General features: G+C 37.4%; 1 protein-coding gene across 3 annotated transcripts in view; it reads right to left on the reverse strand.

Annotated features, from left to right (window-relative positions):
• Positions 1-9196: 9196 nt before the first annotated feature.
• The window catches only part of TRIM37 (tripartite motif containing 37), a 118209-nt gene continuing 103535 nt past the window's right edge, over positions 9197-23870 (reverse strand). For 2 of the 3 annotated variants that reach the window (XM_068530375.1, XM_068530377.1), the window contains exons 20-24: positions 23524-23652; positions 22975-23164; positions 20998-21116; positions 11810-11920; positions 9197-10477 (exon numbers count right to left, since the gene is read on the reverse strand). In XM_068530375.1, the coding sequence (XP_068386476.1) occupies positions 10395-10477; positions 11810-11920; positions 20998-21116; positions 22975-23164; positions 23524-23652 (632 nt within the window). In that variant the 3' untranslated portion in view covers positions 9197-10394. The remainder of the gene's footprint in view (positions 10478-11809; positions 11921-20997; positions 21117-22974; positions 23165-23523; positions 23653-23870) is intronic. The other variant, XM_068530376.1, reaches the window with a different exon arrangement.

Consider the following 23870-nt stretch of genomic DNA (forward strand, 5'->3'; position numbering starts at 1 on the left):
AGCCAAGACATGGGAGCCATCTAAACGTCCATCAACAGAGGAGTGGATAAAGAAGATGTGGTACATATATACAATGGAATATTATTTAGCCATAAAAAAGAACAAAATAATGCCATTTGTAGCAACATGAATGGACCTAGAGATTGTCATACTGAGTGAAGTAAATCAGAGAAAGACAAATATCATATGATATCACTTATATGTGGAATCTAAAAAAATGGTACAAATGAACTTACTTACAAAACAAATAGAGTTGCAGACGTAAAAAACAAATTTATGTTTGTAAATAAAAAAACAAATTTATGTTTGTAAATACCTATACAGTAGGTCCTTAATTAGTTACCAGTGGGGAAGGGGGCGGGGAGGGATAAATTGGGAGATTGGGATTGATATATACACACTACAATATATAAAATAGATAACTAATTAAGGACCTACTGTATAGCACAGGGAACTCTACTCAATACTCTGTAATGACCTATATAGGAAAAGAATCTTAAAAAGAGTTAATATATGTATATGCATAACTGATTCACTTTGCTGTACACCTGAAACTAACATAACATTGTAAATCAACTATACGCTAATAAAAATTAAAAAAACAAAACAAAACAACCTGAACTCCAAAAAAATAAACAAACAAAAACAAAAAAGCCACAGAGTGAAGTAACCATCAGAACCAGAATCTGATATGACAAGGATTTTGGAGCTTACAGAATTTTAAATAACTATGGTTAATATGTTGTGGAAATGGTGGGCAACATGCAAGATCATGTGGGTGATTTCAGCAAAGAAACAGAAACTATAATAAATAGAAATACCAGAAATGAAAAATACTGTAACAAAGATGATGAATGCCTTTGATGGGCTGATCAGTTGATCTACCATTGCTGAGAAGAGAATCAGTAAATTTAAAGATAAGTCGATAAAAATTACCTTAACTGAAACACAAGAAAAAGAATGAATGAAAAACAAAAGCAAAATAAATCCAGAACAGAACATATAAGAGCTATGGAACAATATCAGTCTAACATATGCATAATTGGAAACCCTCATATGTTGCTGGTGGGAATGCAATGGCAGTGCCTTCTGGAAGTTTGGCAGTTTCTTATAAAGTTAAGCATATACCTACCGCGTGACTCAGTGCAATGAGTTCTGACACCAACTACCTGGAATTAGGCTAAACTTCACAGGTTAAAGGCAAAGTCCTCCACAAGACTGCTCTCACTTCAGATACCAGCTGCAAGTTTGGGGTTCCCCCACCAACCCTCCCCTAGGTGTGATTATTCACTAGAACAACTCACAAAACTCACGAAAATACTTACAATTCCAGTTTTATTATAGCAAAAGGATACCAATCAGAATCTGGCAAAAGGAGAGACACATAGGGTGAGGTAGAGGAGGGTCCCAGTGTGAAGCTTCCTTGTGATCAGAGCATGTTACCCTCCCAGAACATCAATTTATGACAGAGTACTGCCAACCAGGGAAGCTCAGCTGAGCTTCAATGTCCAGAGTTTTTACTGGGGTTTCATTACATAAGCATGACTGACTCACTGGCAATGAGTCTAAACTATTCAGGCTGATAACATGTGACTCAGTGGCCCAATCCTCTAATCACGTGGTTAGTCTTTCTGGCACGGCCAGTCCTTATCCTGAGTCATCTCATTAACTAAGCTATCAGGATCCACCATAAGTAACAAAGACACTTCTATCGCTCAGGAAATTCCAAGGACTTAAGAGGCTATGTCCCAGGAACCAGGGACAAAGGCCAAAATCTTTATTACATACCTAGCAATCCCACTCCAAGGCAAACATTACCCTAGAGAATGACAACTTATGTTCACACAAAAATCTACACACAAATGTTTATAAGGTTCAGAATCACCCTAAACTAGATATAACCCAAATGTCCTTCAATGGTAAATGAATAAATCGTATACATCCATACAGTGAAATACTATTCAGCAGTAAAAAGGAATAAAGTTCTGATTCACACAACAAGGTGGATGTCTACCCCTAGAGGGAATGCCAGGCAGATACTTGTTAACTGAACCCCAGAGGTTTTCCTCAATGGACTGTGTGAATTTGTATATGCTGCATATTTCTTACTATTTTTAAATTCACAAACAACAATACTTGAGGTGAGCTGGAGCCCAACAAAACAGACGGGACATGATTTTCTTCATCATAGGAGAACTGCTTTTGAGTACATCCTTTAGCTACCTACAAGTTTGTTTTTTTCATGAAACCTGTTATCAACTTTAATTATAAAAATAGAGAATTTTATGCCAGGAGGGCAGTTACAGATCATTTCTTTAGAAGCTTACTTTTTTTGCTTTTCAAGAGATAGACTTTATTCTTAATATGGAATCAGAAATCAGAATATGGTACAAATGGCTTGGGTTTCTAAAATATATGAGAAGATAATATACCAATTAAGTTCAAATAATTTGCCCTACAAAATTTTTGTGCAAGCATAAAGAAATACCTTCAAAATTTCCTACAGCTATAACAACCAAAAATAGTCTTGCTGACACAGTGAACTCAAATTCCACCAATGTAAAAGGGTCTCAACCAATTCTCAATTCATCTAAAACAAGGGCAGCACTCCTAACTGCTTTTATACATAACCTGACAGCATAAGAAAAGCCAAAAAAATACTCAAGATCCAAAATGTACTATGATTCAAATATCCCTATGCCATTATGGGGAATCCACTGACTAAAAAGACCTCAAGGTCATTAAAAATAAGAGGAAAGGTTAAGAACATTTACAATTTAAAAACAAAAAAAAAAATGGGTACTTCCCCCCAAATAAAGGACAGAGGGACACCTCAAAATGCTACTGTAGGAGATGGTTCAAGATGGCGGAGTAGAAGGATGTGCTCTCACTCCCTCTTGCGAGAACACCAGAATCACAACTAACTGCTGAACAATCATTGACAGGAAGACACTGGAACTCACCAAAAAAGATACCCCATATCCAAAGACAAAGGAGAAGCCACAGTGAGATGGTAGGAGGGGCGCAATCACAATAAAATCAAATCCCATAACTGCTGGGTGGGTGACTCACAAACTGGAGAACACTTATACCACAGAAGTCCACCCACTGGAGTGAAGGTTCTGAGCCCCACGTCAGGCTTCCCAACCTGGGGGTCCGGTGATGGGAGGAGGAATTCCTAGAGAATCGGGACCCAGGGGAAGGAGCAGTGACCCCAGGGGAGACTGAACCAGACATACCTGCTAGTGTTGGAGGGTCTCCTGCAGAGGCGGGGGGTGGCTCTGTCTCACCGTGAGGACAAGGACACTGGCAGCAGATGTTCTGTGAAGTACTCCTTGGCGTGAGCCCTCCCAGAGTCCGCCATTAGCCCCACCAAAGAGCCCAGGTAGGCTACAGTGTTGGGTCGCCTCAGGTCAAACAACCAACAGGGAGGGGACCCAGCCCCACCCATCAGCAGACAAGCGGATTAAAGTTTTACTGAGCTCGGCCCACCAGAGCAACAGCCAGCTCTACCCACCGCCAGTCCCTCCCATCAGGAAACTTGCACAAACCTCTTAGATAGCCTCATCCACCACAGGGCAGACAGCAGAAACAAGAAGAACTACAATCCTGCAGCCTGTGGAAGGAAAACGACATTCACAGACAGATAGACAAAATGAAAAGGCAGAGGGCTAGGTACCAGATGAAGGAACAAGATAAACCCCCAGAAAAACAACTAAATGAAGTGGAGATAGGCAACCTTCCAGAAAAAGAATTCAGAATAATGATAGTGAAGATGATCCAGGACCTCGGAAAAAGAATGGAGGCAAAGATTGAGAAGATGCAAGAAATGTTTAACAAAGACCTAGAAGAATTAAAGAACAAACAAACAGAGATGAACAATACAATAACTGAAGTGAAAAACACATTAGAAGGAATCAATAGCAGAATAACTGAGGCAGAAGAACGGATAAGTGACCTGGAAGACAGAATGGTGGAATTCACTGCCACGGAACAGAATAAAGAAACAAGAATGAAAAGAAATGAAGACAGCCTAAGAGACCTCTGGGACAACATTAAACGCAAAAACATTCGCATTATAGGGGCCCCAGAAGGAGAGAGAGAGAGAAAGGAACCGAGAAAATATTTGAAGAGATAATAGTCGAAAACTTCCCTAACATGGGAAAGGAAACAGCCACCCAAGTCCAGGATGCGCAGTGAGTCACATACAGGATAAACCCAAGGAGAAACACACCAAGACACATAGTAATCAAATTGGCAAAAATTAAAGACAAAGAAAAATTAATGAAAGCAGCAAGGGAAAAATGACAAATAACATACAAGGGAACTACCATAAGGTTAATAGCTTATTTCTCAGCAGAAACTCTACAAGCCAGAAGGGAGTGGCATGATATACTTAAAGTGATGAAAGGGAAGAACCCACAACCAAGATTATTCTACCCAGCAAGGATCTCATTCAGATTCCATGGAGAAATCAAAAGCTTTACAGACAAGCAAGAGCTAAGAGAATTCAGCACCACCAAACCAGCTCTGCAACAAATGCTAAAGGAACTTCTCTAAGTGGGAAACACAAGAGAAGAAAAGGACCTACAAAAACAAACCCAAAACAATTAAGAAAATGGTAATAAGAACATACATATCGATTATTACCTTAAACGTGAATGGATTAAATGCTCCAACCAAAAGACACAGGCTTGCTGAATGGATACAAAAACAAGACCTATATATGTGCTGTCTACAAGAGACCCACTTCAGACCTAGGGACACATACAGACTGAAAGTGAGGGGATGGGAAAAGATATTCCATGCAAATGGAAATCAAAAGAAAGCTGGAGTAGCAATACTCGTATCAGATAAAATAGACTTTAAAACAAAGAATGCTACAAGAGACAAGGAAGGACACCACATAATGATCCAGGGATCAATCCAAGAAGATTATATAACAATTCTAAATATATATGCACCCAACAAAGGAGCAACTCAATACATAAAGCAACTGCTAACAGCTATAAAAGAGGAAATCGACAGTAACACAAGAATAGTGGGGGACTTTAACACCTCACTTACACCAATGGACAGATCATCCAAGCAGAAAATTAATAAGGAAAGACATGCGTTAAATGACACAAGAGACCAGATAGAGTTAATTGATATTTATAGCACATTCCATCCAAAAACAGCAGATTACACTTTCTTCTCCAGTACGCACAGAACATTCTCCAGGATAGATCACATCTTGGGTCACAAATCAAGCCTCAGTAAATTTAAGAAAACTGAAATCATATCAAGCATCTTTTCTGATCACAACGCTATGAGATTAGAAATCAATTACAGGGAAAAAAACGTAAAAAGCACTAACACATGGAGGCTAAACAATACGTTACTAAGCAACCAAGAGATCACTGAAGAAATCAAAGAGGAAATAAAAAAATACCCAGAGACAAATGACAATGAAAACACGACGATCCAAAACCTATGGGATGTGGCAAAAGCAGTTCTAAGAGGGAAGTTTATAACTATGCAAGCCTACCTCAAGAAACAAGAAAAATCTCAAATAAACAATCGAACCTTACACCTAAAGGAACTAGAGAAAGAAGAACAAACAAAACCCAAAGTTAGCAGAAATCATAAAGATCAGAGCAGAAATAAAAGAAATACAAACAAAGAAAACAATAGCAAAGATCAATAAAACTAAAAGCTGGTTCTTTGAGAAGATAAACAAAATTGATAAACCATTAGCCAGACTCATCAAGAAAAAGAGGGAGAGGACTCAAATCAATAAAGTTAGAACTGAAAAAGGAGAAGTCACAACAGACACCGCAGAAATACAAAGCATCCTAAGAGACTACTACAAGCAACTCTATGCCAATAAAATGGACAACCTGGAAGAAATGAACAAATTCTTAGAAAGGTATAACCTTCCAAGACTGAACCAGGAAGAAATAGAAAATATGAACAGACCAATCACAAGTAATGAAACTGAAACTGTGATTAAAAATCTTCCAACAAACAAAAAAGTCCAGGACCAGATGGGTTCACTAGTGAATTCTATCAAACATTTAGAGAAGAGCTAACACCCATCCTTCTCAAACTCTTCCAAAAAATTGCAGAGGAAGGAACACTCCCAAACTCATTCTATGAGGCCACCATCACCTTGATACCAAAACCAGACAAAGATACTACAAAAAAAAGAAAATTACAGACCAATATCACTGATGAATATAGATGCAAAAATCCTCAACAAAACACTAGCAAGCAGAATCCAACAACACATTAAAAGGATCATACACCATGATCATACAAACCCACAGCAAGCATCATTCTCAATGGTGAAAAACTGAAAGCATTTCCTCTAAGATCAGGAACAAGACAAGGAGGTCCACTCTCACCACTATTATTCAACATAGTTTTGGAAGTCCTAGGCATGGCAATCAGAGAAGAAAAAGAAATAAAAGGAATACAAATTGCAAAAGAAGAAGTAAAATTGTCACTGTTTGCAGATGACATGATACTACATATAGAGAATCCTAAAGATGCCACCAGAAAACTACTAGAACTAATCAATGAATTTGGTAAAGTTGTAGGATACAAAATTAATGCACAGAAATCTCTTGCATTCCTATACACTAATGATGAAAAATCTGAAAGAAAAATTAAGGAGACACTCCCATTTACCACTGCAACAAAAAGAATAAAATACCTAGGAATAAACCTACCTAGGGAGACAAAAGACCTGTATGTAGGAAACTATAAGACACTGATGAAAGAAATTAAAGATGATACCAACAGATGGAGAGATATACCATGTTCTTGGATTGGAAGAATCAATATTGTGAAAATGACTATACTACCCAAAGCAATCTACAGATTCAATGCAATCCCTATCAAATTACCAATGGCATCTTTTACAGAGCTAGAACAAAAAAATCTTAAAATTTGTATGGAGACACAAAAGACCCCGAATAGCCAAAGCAGTCTTGAGGGAAAAAAATGGAGCTGGAGGAATCAGGCTCCCTGACTTCAGACTATACTACCAAGCTACAGTAATCAAGACAATATGGTACTGGCACAAAAACAGAAACATAGATCAATGGAACAGGATAGAAAGCCCAGAGATAAACCCACGCACCTATGGTCAACTAATCTATGACAAAGGAGGCAAGGATATACAATGGAGAAAAGACAGTCTCTTCAATAAGTGGTGCTGGGAAAACTGGACAGCTACATGTACTGGAACACTCCCTAACACCATATACAAAAATAAATTCAAAATGGATTAGAGACCTAAATGTAAGAGCAGACACTATAAAACTCTTAGAGGAAAACATAGGAAGAACACTCTTTCATATAAATCACAGCAAGATCTTTTTTGATCCACTGCCTAGAGTAATGGAAATAAAAACAAAAATAAACAAATGGGACCTAATGAAACGTCAAAGCTTTTGCACAGCAAAAGAAATCATAAATAAGATGAAAAGACAACCCTCAGAATGGGAGAAAATATTTGCAAACGAGTCAACAAAGGATTAATCTCCAAAATATATAAACAGCTCATGCAGCTCAATATTAAAAAAACAAACAACCCAATCCAAAAATGGGCAGAAGACCTAAATAGACATTTCTCCAAAGAAGACATAAAGATGGCCACGAAACACATGAAAAGCTGCTCAACATCACTAATTATTAGAGAAATGCAAATCAAACCTACAATGAGGTATCACCTCACACCAGTTAGAATGGGCATCATGAGAAAATCTACAAACAACAAATGCTGGAGAGGGTGTGGAGAAAAGGGAACCCTCTTGCACTGTTGGTGGGAATGTAAATTGATACAGCCACTATGGAGAACAGTATGGAGGTTCCTTAAAAAACTAAAAATAGAATTACTGTATGACGCAGCAATCCCACTACTGGGCATATACCCAGAGAAAACCATAATTCAAAAAGACACATGCACCCCAATGTTCACTGCAGCACTATTTACAATAGCTGGGTCATGGAAGCAACCTAAATGCCCATCGACAGACGAATGGATAAAGACGATGTGGTACACATATACAATGGAATATTACTCAGCCACTAAAAGGCACGAAATTGGGTCATTTGTAGAGACATGGATGGATCTAGAGACTGTCATACAGAGTGAAGTCAGTTAGAAAGAGAAAAACAAATATCATATATTAACGCATATATGTGGAACCTAGAAAAATGGTACAGATGAACCGGTTTGCAGGGCAGAAATTGAGACACAGATGTAGAGAACAAACGTACAGACACCAAGGGGGGGAAAGCGGCGGGGGTGGTGGTGGTGGTGGTGTGATGAATTGGGAGATTGGGATTGACATGTATATACTGATGTGTATGAAATGGATGACTAATAACCTGCTGTATAAAAAAACAAATAAAATTAAATTAAAAAAAAAAAAAAGTTATTGTATAGATTAATGACCCAAGAGAATCTCATGATTAAATCACTTGTGCTAAAAGCTCTTACAAGTAAATTTCCCCAAATGAACAGTCTATTCTCCGGCTTCTCTTAGTTCTTAACCACAAATGGTTTTCCATATTTTGAAAATAAGTTATAAAGGTACACTGGAAAGCACTCAGTTGTATATCATATACAGGTCAAGAAACAGCTACGCAATAGTGAGAGTTCCAAAGCAGAGTCAATCACACTTGTCTTTATGAATTCTGTAAGCCTCAATTAAAAAAAAAAACCTCTACAAAATCAATTCTTACAATGATTTGTTCTCAACACTAAAGGTGCAAAATTCTTACATTATAGTTTTACCCATTACAATGTAGCACAGAAATAAGTTTGATTTAGAATATGATCTCATCAAAATGTAATGAACATAAATACATTTCCAGCTAATAGAAAATGAAATGTGAAGAACTTATTAGTAATGTTTCAGAGCATTGCACAATAAGCTACCTAATAACTATACGACGGCACGCCAATGCTATCATGGTAGTAAGCAAATGCTAAATTTTAACTTCTCATATGATTATACTACTTAAATATTTCCAACTAATTTAAGGAGAAAAAGTAAGCATACACATTATGGAGATTATAAAGAAGTCTTCTAACTTCCTCATGCATCTACTTACAGCTCAACAGCCTCTATTATACACAGGCAATAGGAATAGGAAAAAGGGGGGCTTCCTGCTCCACTTTTAATAAATTGCAGAGGCATAACATTTTCTCAGCATCATTTTATTAACAAAAAGTGCAAACTGTTTTGAACAAAAGCAAACCATGAATCACAGCATTCGGCAAGACACTAGACATGGAAAAGGGAACAATATTCATTAAGTAAAAATAAGCAGATGAGATGCCTCTCACGTGTATATATTCATGCTTTTTCAATAGTCTCTTAGTCAACTTTCAGTGTAATTTTCACAAATAGTATAGCAGCTCAAAAACAAATGCAAGAGCACAATGATAAAGTTTGGCAATTATTTTGGACTAATTCTGAGTATGAAAGTAAACTTTATACCACAGTTTCACGTAAGCCACAGTACAATATGTAGGAATCTTTAAATGTATTGACACTGAAATCAATGTCCAACTAATGAAAATAAAGGAGAAAACAGGGTTTTAAAATACTCGTTACATTATAATTGTTTAGTAAGAAGCAGAAAAAACGAAATAATTTTAAATGTTCTTACATGTGTTCATACGACCAGGAACATAACCAATCCATATTAACTTAATTCATTTAAAATTACATTTGTAAAAGTCACACAAAAGAAAGCTTAGGTGTCATTAATCAGTGTGCCTGCACTTGAACAAACAAGAAAAGATAAATAAATTAACCTCAGTCAGTCAACATATTCCAAAGAGGAGATTCAGTCTAGTGTTACTTCAGTTATTCACATAAAGTGTCTACAGGGAAGTGTCTACACATTAGTAATATTTCTGCTCACTAATCTACAGGCACTAGTGAAACTATAAACTATAATTAAAACCCAAAATATAAAGGTGGTCATTTAAACGCAACTGAGTGTCTAGCCAAGACAGAAGAGCACCGATGCTGAGCAGGTTACTGAGTGCGTGCACTGTCTCCAGGTACGTTTCCTGGCAGTTAATTGCCCTTCTGTTATAGTAGACAAACTGCCTTTTATGAATATACTGTTTACTAAATTAATTGAGGCTACACTGTTATTTCATTACATTACACAGAGTTCTTCCCACACAACTTTTTCCTGTGTACTAATGTCTTACACTAGAATTGTGCTACTTTCTAAAGTTTCAGAATTACTATTTCAAGTAGAGATGATGAAAAAAATAAGACCAAATCTGATTATCTGACTGTTGATAAATTTGAGCACCAACTACAGCAAAATTCAGGGTCAAGGTAGCTTGCAAGTCAGTTTTCTTGATTTGAAAATTACCTTCCACTGTTTTCATCACTATTGAAGCTGAGATCTTCAGGGCCTATTTGTTCACCATCAGGAAAACTGGAATGTGCATCTAGGAGAAAAAAAAGTTAACATTTTTAAAAGACCAGTATTTTCTTTTCCTTATCTCTAAACGATCTTACCAAGTGTGTTATTTAAGTGATAAAGATGTGCTGGGTTGTGAACAAATCTCTATTTTTAGAGAATTTTTGATCTGAGCCAAGTGTAAGCAAACTCAAAGGGAAAATAAAGGAGAAAAAACCAAAATGTGTAATAGACGCCCACAATTAGAAGATGAAAGGCACTGCCTGACTTTGTCGTCCTTGGGACACTATGGGAGCAGTTAAAGAAGGGACTAGGAAACGATGACGATGTACACTCTAAAGACTGATTTCGTAAATATAAAATGTGTTTCAAAGCCAATTAAACTGCACATGCAAATATCACTACAAAAACTCATCAGCACTCAAAATAACTTGCCTGAAATTTGGCTGCTTCTTTTATAAACAGAGAAGATTGCTAAGAGTACCTTAATACTTAAAAAATCATCAAATGACTGAATCTCTACTAAAAAAGACACTAGAATATCAGGGAAATATGTAAAATATAAAGCTGACAATTAACATAAGCCTGACAATGTTGTTATTCCAGGAACTCTTATAGAGGAATGCTCAGATTGACCATTAAGGTCTCTGAATAAAATATTAACAATGGGTGATGGATGTTAAACTTATTGTGGTGATCATTTTGCAATGTATACATATATCAAATCATTATGCTGTACACCTAAAATAAAACAAAACAAAACTACTAACAATGGGTTTCTCTCAGTGAGTTTTTTCCTAAGACTTTTTTAGGAGGAAGTGGTAATAAAATCAATGATTCCATAATCAGCATGCATTTCTAAGAAGTCAGAAAGAGTTATCTTTTAAAAAGCTACCTTATTAGCTAGGCTACAAATATCTCTGAAAAGAAAAAAAAAAAAAATCTGAAACCTCCCCAGGGACTGGCAACATTTTCTATAAAGGAGCAGACAGTAAATATTTAGGCACTGCAGGCCACAAATGGTCTCCGTTGAAAATTTTTTGTTTGGCTTGTTTTCTTTTTCCATTCTCAGGTCATAGGCTGTACCAAAGCAGGTTGCCAACACTTGCTCCACCCCATAAGCAGCACGCATCAGGTGGTGTGTGACCAGGCAAATACTACCTACCAAATGTTTTCAGTACTCACCATTTAGTTTACCCCACAGAATGTCATCTCACAAATGACAATAATTTAAAAAAGAAAAAGAAGCAGAAGCAGCAAAGCAGAAGAAGCAGAAGCAGAAAGAGAAGCAAAGGAAGCAGCAGCAGCAGCAGAAGAGATGGTTTTATTAATCCCCGTGAAATGGTATCACGTGTTGCACCTTCATCTGGGGGCTGTGCCATGAAAGCGTCGCTAAATCTGCCCAGGCTGGTGTGCTCTTCCTGCTCCTCGTTCTCAGTGTCACATTCAATATCACTGTCGCTACTCATTCCTGGCGGGAGAGAAGGGGAGAACGTGTTTCTGACAAGAAACCACTGCAAGAAAAAGGCAATCTCCCTATCCTAAATTGAGATTCCTAGTGAATTTTACACTGAATGCCAAGAAAACAGAAGATACCAAACAAACAAAACAAAGAAAAAAGTAACCACACAAACCTAAGTTCTCTTTAGTTATTTAGAGCAGTATTTATTTTTGTTCTCAAAAATTAAAACTGCCCTTTCCACAGTACCTGAAAAGTTGTAATTTGAAGCCAGTATTAATTTCATTATACTGAGAACACTTTTTCCAAGGCAAACATAGGTTTTTTTTCCCCCTAAAGAGTCATAAGAGATAACAGCTCTTTTAATCCTGATTCGACAGTTTCTAGCCTAAAACATATAAAAATATAAACACTCATAAGTACAAATACACATTTACACTTATATCTAGCTGTGTATATAAAAAAATTCCAGTAATTTTAGCAATAAATGAGTTACTATCCCATTTGGGCCTCCAATTTTGTTTTTTTGCATATGAGTAGGTTTTTAAAAGTAAAGTTCTATAGAATTTTTATAGTACAGAAAGTATTTCTGTTTCAACAAGACAGTGATCAAGAAAATCTGAAAATCTTTCTGCTACAAACCCTTATAAATGCTAGATAAAATATAAACTTAAAAATTTTAATGAACAGCTATATTTAAAAGAAAGAACGGAAATCCATAGGTATAGAGACAAAAAGGATAAGGAAAACTAGTGGGGTAGATGCAGTTGCCCCAGAGAGCTTGATGCGAAAGTCTTTAATACTCTGTTGGGGATAGGAAAAAAAAACTTTGGATCCACCATAGAAAGGGAGTTGAAAGTGAGACTAAAACTGCACTCCCTGCCAAAAGCTAAAACTTTTACTTAAAGAATAAACTAAATAATTCTGTCTACTGTCACAGGAAGACAGCAGGGAATTTTGTCTTGTTTCTGGACTCAGCTCACCTCAGAATTCAAACTAAGGCCTGTGTGCATAATTTAAGTTTGGGATTAAGGTTGAGGTTCAAATCTTAGGAAAGTAACATAAAAACTGGTCAGGAGCTAGTGTGATCCGAATAAAGCAATTTAAAATTGCTTCATCCGAATAAAGCAATTTATTCCTCTAGAGGGAAGGTTCTAGGTAAGATGAAGCAAGCACATTCCACCCCATCTTTCCCACTGGATGCAGCTATAAAACCTGGACAGAATGCATGAAGTGGCTATTTGAGGATTCTGAAAAGCAAATAGGGACACGCATATTGGTGTAGACAAGAATTAGAAGTACCAACAGATTGGCAGATTTAAACAAGACCCAGAGTCTCATAAAATCATATTAAAAATGTCCAGGATACAATCCAAAACAGCTTCACCGTATGAAAAACCAGGTAAAGACAAGAACGAACATCAGTGCTGAGATGACAGAGATAATGCTGAAATTATCTAACACAGACTAAAGCAGATATAAAAATGCTCATGAATAGTCTTGAAACATATTTAAAAGACCTCTCTGGTGGGAAGCTTCCACAATCCAGGTCACAACAATTATAGTGGCGGGGTGGGGGGGGGGGGGGATGATTCTCACAAGGGGTAGAAAAAGTCTCAAAAAGTTATGTTCCAATCAAAATTTACAAACAAGACAATCTACTTGAAGTAAGAGTCAGCAGATATACAACATAGGACAATACCACAAATTTTTTCACAAAATAAAATAAACTGAGAGTACAAAATTCTGTTTAATGTGGAAAAGAAAAGGATAGATTTTTTTTTAATTACTAGACTTTTCAGATATAGTCATTAAAATTAAACTATTAATAGATGAATTCAGGCAAGGTTGAAAAACTTAAAGACAGAACTGAGAAAATTAACCAGAGTTTTAAAGAACAATGAGATTGCCATTATAAAAAAGAGGTTAAGAAACACAGGGATAAAAAAGGAATGGTTCAAACTGTGTCAACTAGACAGCCATAAAGACAGCAAAGGAGAGACAATATATTAAGAGAAAATGGCCAAGAATTTTCCATAATTAATGAAAAACATTCTGAATTGAATGGAAATAAAAGTACAACATATCAAAAGTTTGGGGATGTGGCTATAGCAGTGCTTAAAAGATAAAGTTACAGCATCAAATGCTTATATTATAGAGAGAAAAAGGCCTCAAAGTAATGGTCTAATAAGCATTTACTTTAAGAAACCAGAAAAAAAAAGAGTAAATAAACTTGGGTAAAAGGAAATAAAGAACAGAAATTAAATTAGCAGGAAAACAAAAGAAAAAGAAATCACTGAAACAAGATAGTTGCTTGAAAAGGTCAATAAAACTGAAAAGCTTCTAGGCAGACCAAGACAAAAGAGCAAAAAAAAGGAATAAAAGAGGGGACATCACTAGAGATTCTACAGACATTAAAAGGGTAATAAGGGAACAGTATAAAAAACTTTATGCTTTTGAAATCAAGAACACTGATGAAATGGACAAATTCTTTGATAGACACAAACTACCAAAATTCATTCAGGTAAAAATAGATAACCTGAATAGGTATTTTAAGTATTAAAGAAACAGAATTTGTAGCTTAAAAAACTATCAACAGGGACTTCCCTGGGACTTCCCAGGTGGCGCAGTGGTTAAGAATCGGCCTGCCAACGCAGGGGACAGGTTCGTGCCCTGGTCCGGGAACATCCCACATGCCGCGGAGCAACTAAGCCCGTGCGCCACAACTACTGAGCCTGTGCTCTAGAGCCTGCGAGCCACAACTACTGAAGCCCACGCGCCTAGAGCCCGTGCTCTGCAACAAAAGAAGCCACTGCAATGAGAAGCCCGTGCACCGCAACGAAGAGTAGCCTCTGCTGGCCACAACTAGAGAGAAAGCCCGCTCGCAGCAACGAAGACCCAACGCAGCCATAAATAAATAAATAAATAAATAAATTTTAAGGGGGAAAAAAGAAAGCTCAACAAAGAAAACTGTAGCCCCAGATGGCTTTACTGGTGAATTCCTCCTCTTCTGTTTTCAATAAGAGTTTGTGTAGTACTATTTCTCCCTGAAATATTTTGAAGATAAGCTGGATGTGTGGACGTTTCTGAAATTTCCTCCCTAAGCAAAGGAAAAAGCTTTCCTGCTCTCAAGAGTCAAGAGTGATACTTACTGTTTAGAGAATAACCAAGCTACTTGCATGAAGCACCACCTCCACCTTCTGGCCCTTCATGGAACTGCTGCTGAAAACCCTAAAACCCACATGAGTTACTGAAATTCTAGGTACAAATTTGACCTCTTGGTACTAGTGTTTCTGAACTCCTGACATATATTAACCTCCAGGATTCACAAACGAGGAATTGGAATTCTCAGGAATTCCCCAAATCTCAAGTTATTCTTTAAACACTTACAATATTTTTCAAACTCTAATAAATTTATATATCTTTTAAAATTTTTGGTTTGTAGTATTTACAAGAACTGTAGCCTACAGTGAATATTCAAATAATGGAAAATGCTGTGAACATTACTGGGTAATAGTTGAATAATGTACACTTAGAACTCTTAGTAAGGTTTATAGCACTACATGGAATCACATCAAAAATGCCAATATGGGGACTGCCCTGGTGGCGCAGTGGTTAAGAATCCGCCTGCCAATGCAGGGGACACGGGTTCGAGCCCTGGTCTGGGAAGATCCCACATGCCGCGGAGCAACTAAGCCCGTGCGCCACAACTACTGAGCCTGCGCTCTAGAGACCGCGAGCCGCAACTACTGAAGCCTGTGCGCCTAGAGTCTGTGCTCCGCAACACGAGAAGCCACCGCAATGAGAAGCACGTGCACGAAGAGTAGTCCCCGCTCGCCACAACTAGAGAAAGCCCGTGCGCTGCAATGAAGACCCAACGTAGCCAAAAATAAATAAATCTATTTTAAAAAATGCCAATATGAGGAATTCTTTTGCTTTTGAAACTTCCTGTTTCTTGGAGCACCACTCACAGGATTCCTGTATAGTATAGACTATGAATACAGTACAGCGCCATGAACACGTACTTATAAAACGGCAACAGCTATAGCCAGGACTGATTTGACTGCAATTGCTTCTTTTCAAGGTGCTCCCATTGATCTTAACCTTTGATTCTAGGTACCAGCATTTCCAGTTTATACTTTCAACTTGCCATTAGTGGATTCTTCCAAAGCAGTCACGTTTCTGTGTTTTTTCTGTTTTGTTTTTTTTTAATTCATTTTTTGGCCACGTCATGCAGTATGTGGGATCTTAGTTCCCCGACCAGGGACTGAACGTGTGCCCCATGCAGTGGAAGTGTGGAGTCTTAACCACTGGACCGCCAGGAAGTCCCCATGTTTCTGTGTTGACTGTTAAGATTAACTCTAACGGGAGAACTAGAATAATTTTTTCCAGTTTTTTGATTTCTTGACTTACTTTTCTTAGGATTCAGAAAAACATGCATTTCCCAAGAAGTGTTGGAAACAAATTCCTGCATGAAAACACTACTTGGTTTTTTATCAAGTCCTAAGATCTGAAGTTCCCTAGCTCTGTGAATGTAATGAGAAAAACAAATTGGTCTCTTGACCTCTAGCTTAATAGTTGACCTATGGGGTCACCAGGTCCTGTACAACCCACTGACATCAGTGAGAGCAAGTAAACACAACATAAGGTCAAATACTTTCATTTTTTGGAAATGAAAGTAGCTACTGTCAAGCAACAGGTCACAAGCTATTTGCCATGTGCCTTGCCCCATACATTGCAACGTCCACCCACTGCATTAAGTAAAGGTTAAAGGCAAACTAGTGATATTTCACCAACTATAAGAAATTTGAATACAGGACCTTTCTTAATCTCACCAGAAGGTGTCAACAAGTTTTCACAAAACTGGCTGTCAATGATAATTATTGTAAGATACCATTAAATGGCAGATGCTTCAGAGATGTTCATGTGGGGGAAAAAACCCCCAAATCAACCCTGCATCTTAAAGTAAAATGTGAGATAGGGTATTTATATATCAATCACCTACCATATTTTGTGAGTATCCACTATATGCTCAGTAGTCCAAAGCTAACTTTTGAGTTAATAACGCCTTTATTCAGGGGTGCTCAAACTTCAGCTGCTTGGAAAATACATTAACCACCTGGCAGACCAAACACTAATGCTTCACTTGCCTTCCTCCTTTCCAGCAGAACCTCAGTATTGTTCAGCTGTCTTCCCTTCTCCAAGTAGCCACGTGGAATGGATGAGGGAGGGGAACCAAATGTTTAGACTTTGCCAAGGTTCCTTTTTTTCCCACTACTGATTAATGAGATGTGCTCTCATTGATAAACATTGATAAGCAGAGACATATAAAGTGAAATAACCCTCCCCTACTCCCAGAATGTTCTTCTGACTCCATATAAAGTTTGGAGCTGCAGCAACCACCTTGCCATCCTGAGGGGAGCTAAGCCAACTCACTTAGAATGGCAGAGCAAAAGATGGGGGGATGGGGTTGGTGGGAGGAAATGAGTTCTTGATGACATTAAACAGCTAAATTTTCCAACCTTGAAACTGCCCTACCAGAGTTAGGTGAGACTTCTTGTTAATACAAGACAGTAAATCTTCCTATTGCTTAAACCAGCTGACTGGGTTTTTGTAGCTTAATGTCTTCATTGATATACCAAAAGGGATCAGCAATGCTGGAGCATCAGACTTGTGTATTACTCTTAGATAGGGTGCCAGTAAGGTTTGCAGTAGGCATGCCATGGCTTTCCCTGGGATGGGTGACACCCCTGACTTATTTGAAAAGGACTGTGCTAATTCAGCAGAACTCAATCGCATAGTCTCCAGTTTTAGATAGAACAAGGAAGAGACCAGTCTACCTAAGGAATTCTGTATTGGGGGAGGGGGGTTGTGAGGAGGAAATCAAGATTTTTGCAATCCAGCCATTAACTAGGAGATTAACACAGGGTTGTCCCATATGATCCAAGTTAGAAAGGAAAAGGCCTGCTGATGACTGTCAAGTCTAAGAAAAGTCACTTTTTATTGACTCTCAGGAACATTTAAGAGACCACTTTAGTTGTCCCAAATTCCCAACTAGTAACACAAAGAATTTTAAAGTTTTAAAAACTTTAAACTTTAAAACTGGAAACTTTAAAAAAAATTTTAAAGTTTCTTCAAACAGCCTGGCAGTAGGGAGGGAGGAGGAGGAGAGGAGAGAGAGAGACCAATTTACAGTGACCTACCACAGAAAATTTTCTTTTAGGAATTCTGCTTAAGAATAAAGAGGCTCGTTATTCCTAAGCACAGATGTAAGACAACCCAACTCAACTTTTCACCAAGGCTTACCGGTGCGAAAAATAAAGGTTTTCTTGAGAACTGGCTCCTGCTGATGACAGAATATACCCACAGCAGTAAGTAAGGCCCCATTCTCCTCTCACAAGGCAAATTTCAAAAGGCACAGAGCTCCTTTAGTTTACCTATTCCCCTCTTCCAGCCTTATCAATTAGTCTCCTCACTGCCTATCCTGGGACTCTAGTGGTAAATAAGCTGTTTAGATACCAACAAATTGCAATAGTGGACTTTCCTGGCACTACTGATTTGCATGTTTACAGTAACTTTTCTTATTGAGTTCTAGGTGCTTTGCATCACTACAACGCTCCTTACATAAGAAAAAATGTGTTACTGAGTAACACTGACAGCACTAAATCTCAGATTCAAAGACTTGAAAGTGCAGAGCAGATCCTAAATGTGGCCAAGCAAATGCCTTTCTCCAGTTTAGGATAAGCTGTTAATGATTAGCTTTAAAAAAAGAAATGGAACTAATGTCAAAACGTATGGGGTTTTTTGGTGCTAACTAGCTATTTACATAGAAAAACTGAGGAGAAAATGTGAATTTATGAGATGAAGGCTGAAATTTAAAAGTCCAAGTTGAATTTAACATGCTTCTTTTACCAGTCTTCCTGTCCCCAGAGCTCCACACCCCATTCCCAGTCCCCAACTCAGCTAGAGTAGGAATTTTAAAACATAATTTTATCATTTCACTCCTTGCTTATATTCCATTCAAAGGACAAAGTCCAAATTCTAGCTAGACATACAGTATAATTCCTCATGATCTGACCTCTGCCTCCACTCTGGCGTCACCTTTCACCAGTCTTCACAACTCATACTAACTCATACTCATCCCTTAGGATGATCTTTCCAAGTGTGGACTAGGTTAGTAGAGAGGTGACAGTTAAGGGCACTGGCTCTGCGACTTTGAGTAAGGTAAGTTACATCTCTAGGCCTCAGCCTACTCACCTGTAAAATCAAGATAATAAAGTAACCATGTAGGTCTGTACTGAGAAAACGGAATACTGGTAAAGTCTTTAGCAGTCTTAATACCTAATGAGGGCTTGCAAATATTATCTATTATTTTTATTATTACATACCTGTTAGTTGAGCTCCCTATATACCCCATCACAGCACTCATCATTCCATATTATAATTGGCTATTAACTGGTCTCTAACACCTGTTTTTTGGTTTTCAGTTGCTCTCCCTCCTCCATTCCCACCACCACCAACACATACCCAACATACTTGAGAACAACTTGCTCCCATTTGTAACTATGACCCACTCTGGCAAGTGATTCTTAAGGAGTTGTCACCCCTGGTTTGAGTTTTCAACTCAACCAGTGGTTCTCAACTGGGGATGATTTTGCCTCCCAGGGGACATTTGGCAATGTCTTGAGACATTTTTGGTTACTGTAATTCAGAGGAGGTACTACTGGCACCTAGTGGTTAAAAGCCAAGAATGCTGCTAAACATTCTACAATGCACAGGGCAGGCCCCTAATACAAAGAATCACCTGGCCCAAAATGTCAATGGCACCAAGGTAGAGAAACCCTGAACTAAACAGTAGGTTCAGGAATTACTTTATCACCAGCATCAAAACAATGCCAGGCAAATTAGAAGCATTTCACAAATGGTGCATAAATAGAAGGAGACTATAATTCCAGCACATGCTATAACAATTTAAGCCACTACAATCTATAATCAGTATGTATAAATACATGGAAACTAGCTAATCCCTACTAGCTAATCCCTATAGGTCCTTTCTATAAAGATCAATCATAATATATTTTTCCTGTTGTTTTAACAATCAACACTTCACTTTAAAAATCCTTTCCATTTAATTTCTACTGAAATAATGCTGCCCACCAGAGGAGCACCAACTAAGATGGAAGACCAAAATGTTTAGTGTTCTTTAACTGAAAATGCCACCACCCACACACACTCACAGAGCAGCCAGAGGTAGATGCTGGCACCTTTTATATATGCTTTGAGCTACAATTCATCAATCGTTGAAATTCAAATAAGTGCAGAGGTGGTAGGTGGCAGAGTTTCATTAAGAAATGAAAAATCTCAGTGTCAAATATCATTAATAAAGTTGACACGCTTTTCCACTAACATATAAAGGACAAGCAAGGGCAACACACATAGCCTTGTTTCAAGCACCTTCTGTTAACTCAAAATTACAAAAAAGTCTTCTACGCTTTCAGATAAAGAATAATGGACCTGGAAGAACATGTAGACAAATACTAGAAATGTAACTGAGAATGAACTGGCAGAGTAGAAGTCAGTTACCATAACGGACTTTTTAAATGGTTGAAGTTTGGAATCCTTCTAAAAGAGCAAAGTAATCTACAAACATTAATCAAGACTGACTTTAAAAGACGAGGTACTTAACATTTAATATTCTAATTAGTTGTTTTGGGGCATGTTTTTCCCGTAAGACACTGAATGTATCCAATTTAATCTTTTCATATCTAGCAAAACTTCAATGCCTATCATGTAGGTAGCATAACACATTTAAGGAATGAGCAAATGAAGTATCTGCAGACTTTCCCCCTGTAAATGCCTGTTCTAGTAAGATGTCCTTTTATGTAGTCAATTATCCATTTTGCCTTCCGTTGTGCTTAATGTCCTAGTAAATCAAACTCAGTGGCACAACGAATGCTGTTTTCAGATCAAGCATCTCAGATAGTAGATAACATCTCAGTAACTGTTTTATTAAACCAACCACTCCCGACCACCACCAAAAAAAGATTATTATTCCGCCTCCCGCCAACTATGACTTTATCATTCCTTACCTTCCTCTGGGGCAACTGAAGCTCCTTCAGGTAGTATAGGTTGTAATTCCCCAGTTTCGGAATTATTTTCCAAATCAGTCATTTGCATTCCTTCCAGACGACCTCCTTTAACACTAGTCCTCAAAGAGGGAGAAAATAACCTGATATTTTTGTATAACTAATCACTGATACAATAATCTAGATTTTTTTCCTGTCCAGAAACTGAGCAAACTAAGTAGGGTATAGGGCACTGGTGTTTAATACTAAATTTCAAGTTTTACTGTTAAAAGACTCACTAGAAGACTCACAATGAAAGGTTATAAAGTGAGAGATTGCATCAATGTCAATATCCTGGTTGTGATAATATATCAGCGTTTTGCAAAATGTTATAATTAGGGGAAACTGGATAAGGTACACAGGCTCTCTCTATTCTTTCTTATAATTGCATGTGAATCTACAATTATCTCAATAAGAATTCCAATTTAAAAATAAATATAAATAGAAGTCCTTAATAACATGTTCTCACCAATATGGAAAGACTTTTGAGGTATACTGAGTGAGAAAACAAGGTGCACCTTTTGTATTAAAAAAGCTATATGGTCACTTAAATATTGCTTAAATATGCAAGAAAGCTGAGAAGACAGCATATACAAAAAATTAAAAACAGCAGGAATGTGTGTGGGCAGAAGGCTGGAAAACAAAGCAGATGGGAGACAAAGATGGGGAAATTTTAACTTAATATTCTTCTTTTTAACTACCATTTTTGAACCATTTATTACTAGCATTTAAAATTTTTGCTTACACTACCTTCAATCAGGCAAGGAAAAAAAACACAAGCTGGAAAACACCACATGACCCAGGTTGGCAGTATAATTAACTGTAAAATGAGGGTTATAGCTATGAGCTTTACACATTTATACAGGATTTTACAATCTAGAAAAAAGTGCACATCCGTACATATTTAATCTTTATGACTAAAGGCAGACATAAATCTCCTTAAAAAAATATAAAAACTAGTTGCAGCTTCATCTTGAAAGGAACATGTATAAAACCAGGCTAGGAGATGGGGAGGACAAGACAATCTCCAATGATTATAACGCCCTTCCACTGCTTAAACTTGAGCTAAAACAGAAAGCAAAGCCACCAGCTGTCCTATTAGATTTGGTAATTATCCAGATCTTAAAACTCTATACAATTAAGTAAACTTAAGGGATATTAATCTTTCTCTAAATTTAATTCAAAGTTCTTTTCAAAGCCTCCAAGGCAGAATTATTCCATTGTTTAAAATTAGAAATGTATTTAATATCCATATAATAGATCAGCAGATGGATATTAATGGCTCACCTAGCACATTCACAGACAATACATTCCATAATCACTCTCTTTTAAATGGATGGAAGTTTAAGTGACAATGTTGACTGGGTGACATGACTGGGATTTGAGTTTATGTTTCCTGGGAGAGAGATACAGGTACTGATGACCATATACATATATCCTTTTGGGAAACTCCAACTATGTGTTTTGAGGACACTTTCATAAAAGGGAAAAAAAAGGTGAGATGAAAGCAGAAAAGCAGTTTTAAAATAAAATCGCCAGAAGTGCTTTGTTCTATACAAAATTCATGTAAAAGACCTATGGGACATAATATAGCATAGCACAAATGTCTTTGAAAAATATGGGACAGATGGAAAAAAAAGTTGACCCAAATATCTCACAAGGCAGAGGTCACCCAAGGTTATATAACATTATTATCCCAACTTCACTGAAAATGAGCTCTAATGTATTTAAACTGAACTTCTGGTACTATCTCATTCTGTTAAGAAAGAAAAAAGTAAGGTCTCTGATGCTTTAAAAGTTACATTTTAATACAACAAATAAACTGTCTGCTAAAAAATTAACAAACTAGAAATTTATTATGTTCATTACATTGTAGACCTAAAGTGCCAAACAAAACTATTAGCTATTATTCCATTACATAAACAAAAGAACTTAATTTACCCCAAGGTGACCATTTTTCTCCTTTTTTCAATAGTAGGTAAGCCACTGAAAACTGCAACCACAACAGCATCTGAATCCAAAGCTTGACACTGCCGGTCTTCAGATTTTGGCAGAATGTCACCGATACTGCCATGTGTCAAGGCTCGGGGAGAACTGTGCCTGCTCCCAGACTGAGAGCTTCCTGGAGAGCCTACAAAAAACGAAGGGGATATTCAGAAAGAAGGCAAACAAACAAAAAGTTCTCTCTCTAGTTTCCACGTTAGGAGATCTCACTATACATATATTTTTAAATTGCAGGAAAACTCAAAAACAATTTAAAAATATATCCTAGTCTTTTTGATGCCAGCTATTTAAAATTCAGGGCTCCAGAATATGGAGTCTAATGGCTGCACTTCCTTACTGACGGGTCTGTTCTGCGTGATCAAGGAACTTTCAAACTGAGTTTCAGCATTTTTGGTGCCTTTAGAGGTCTAAAGCTATACCATAAGATCAATTTCGAGTAACAGACATCTACCCACCAAAATCACATTCTGAACTCTCCAAACTTACCTTCAGACAGAGTTTGACAGTCTCCCTTTGAACGGCTATTTTCCCCAGAGTCTACTGCTCTTCGAAGTGACAGACTACCTGCTATACTGGACCGAGCTGGTTTGGGTGAATTACTCTTCTTATTTGTGGCTGTAAAGACATTTTAAAACATTTCTGATTATGATAAAATAGCACAAAACTTATTACCTAGGCAGTCAGAGAAAGATTTAATCTTATCATCCATGAGAGGTATTCCCATCTACTGTGTCCAAAAATAAACAGAACACTCTGGTCCCAACTGGTTTATTTGGGGTTTTATGCCAAAGGTATTCCTATTTTGCTGCTTGTGGAACAGCCTCAACTTACAA

The sequence above is a fragment of the Eschrichtius robustus genome, chromosome 20 (genome assembly GCF_028021215.1).
Source record: "Eschrichtius robustus isolate mEscRob2 chromosome 20, mEscRob2.pri, whole genome shotgun sequence".
Classification (NCBI taxonomy): Eukaryota; Metazoa; Chordata; class Mammalia; order Artiodactyla; family Eschrichtiidae; genus Eschrichtius; species Eschrichtius robustus.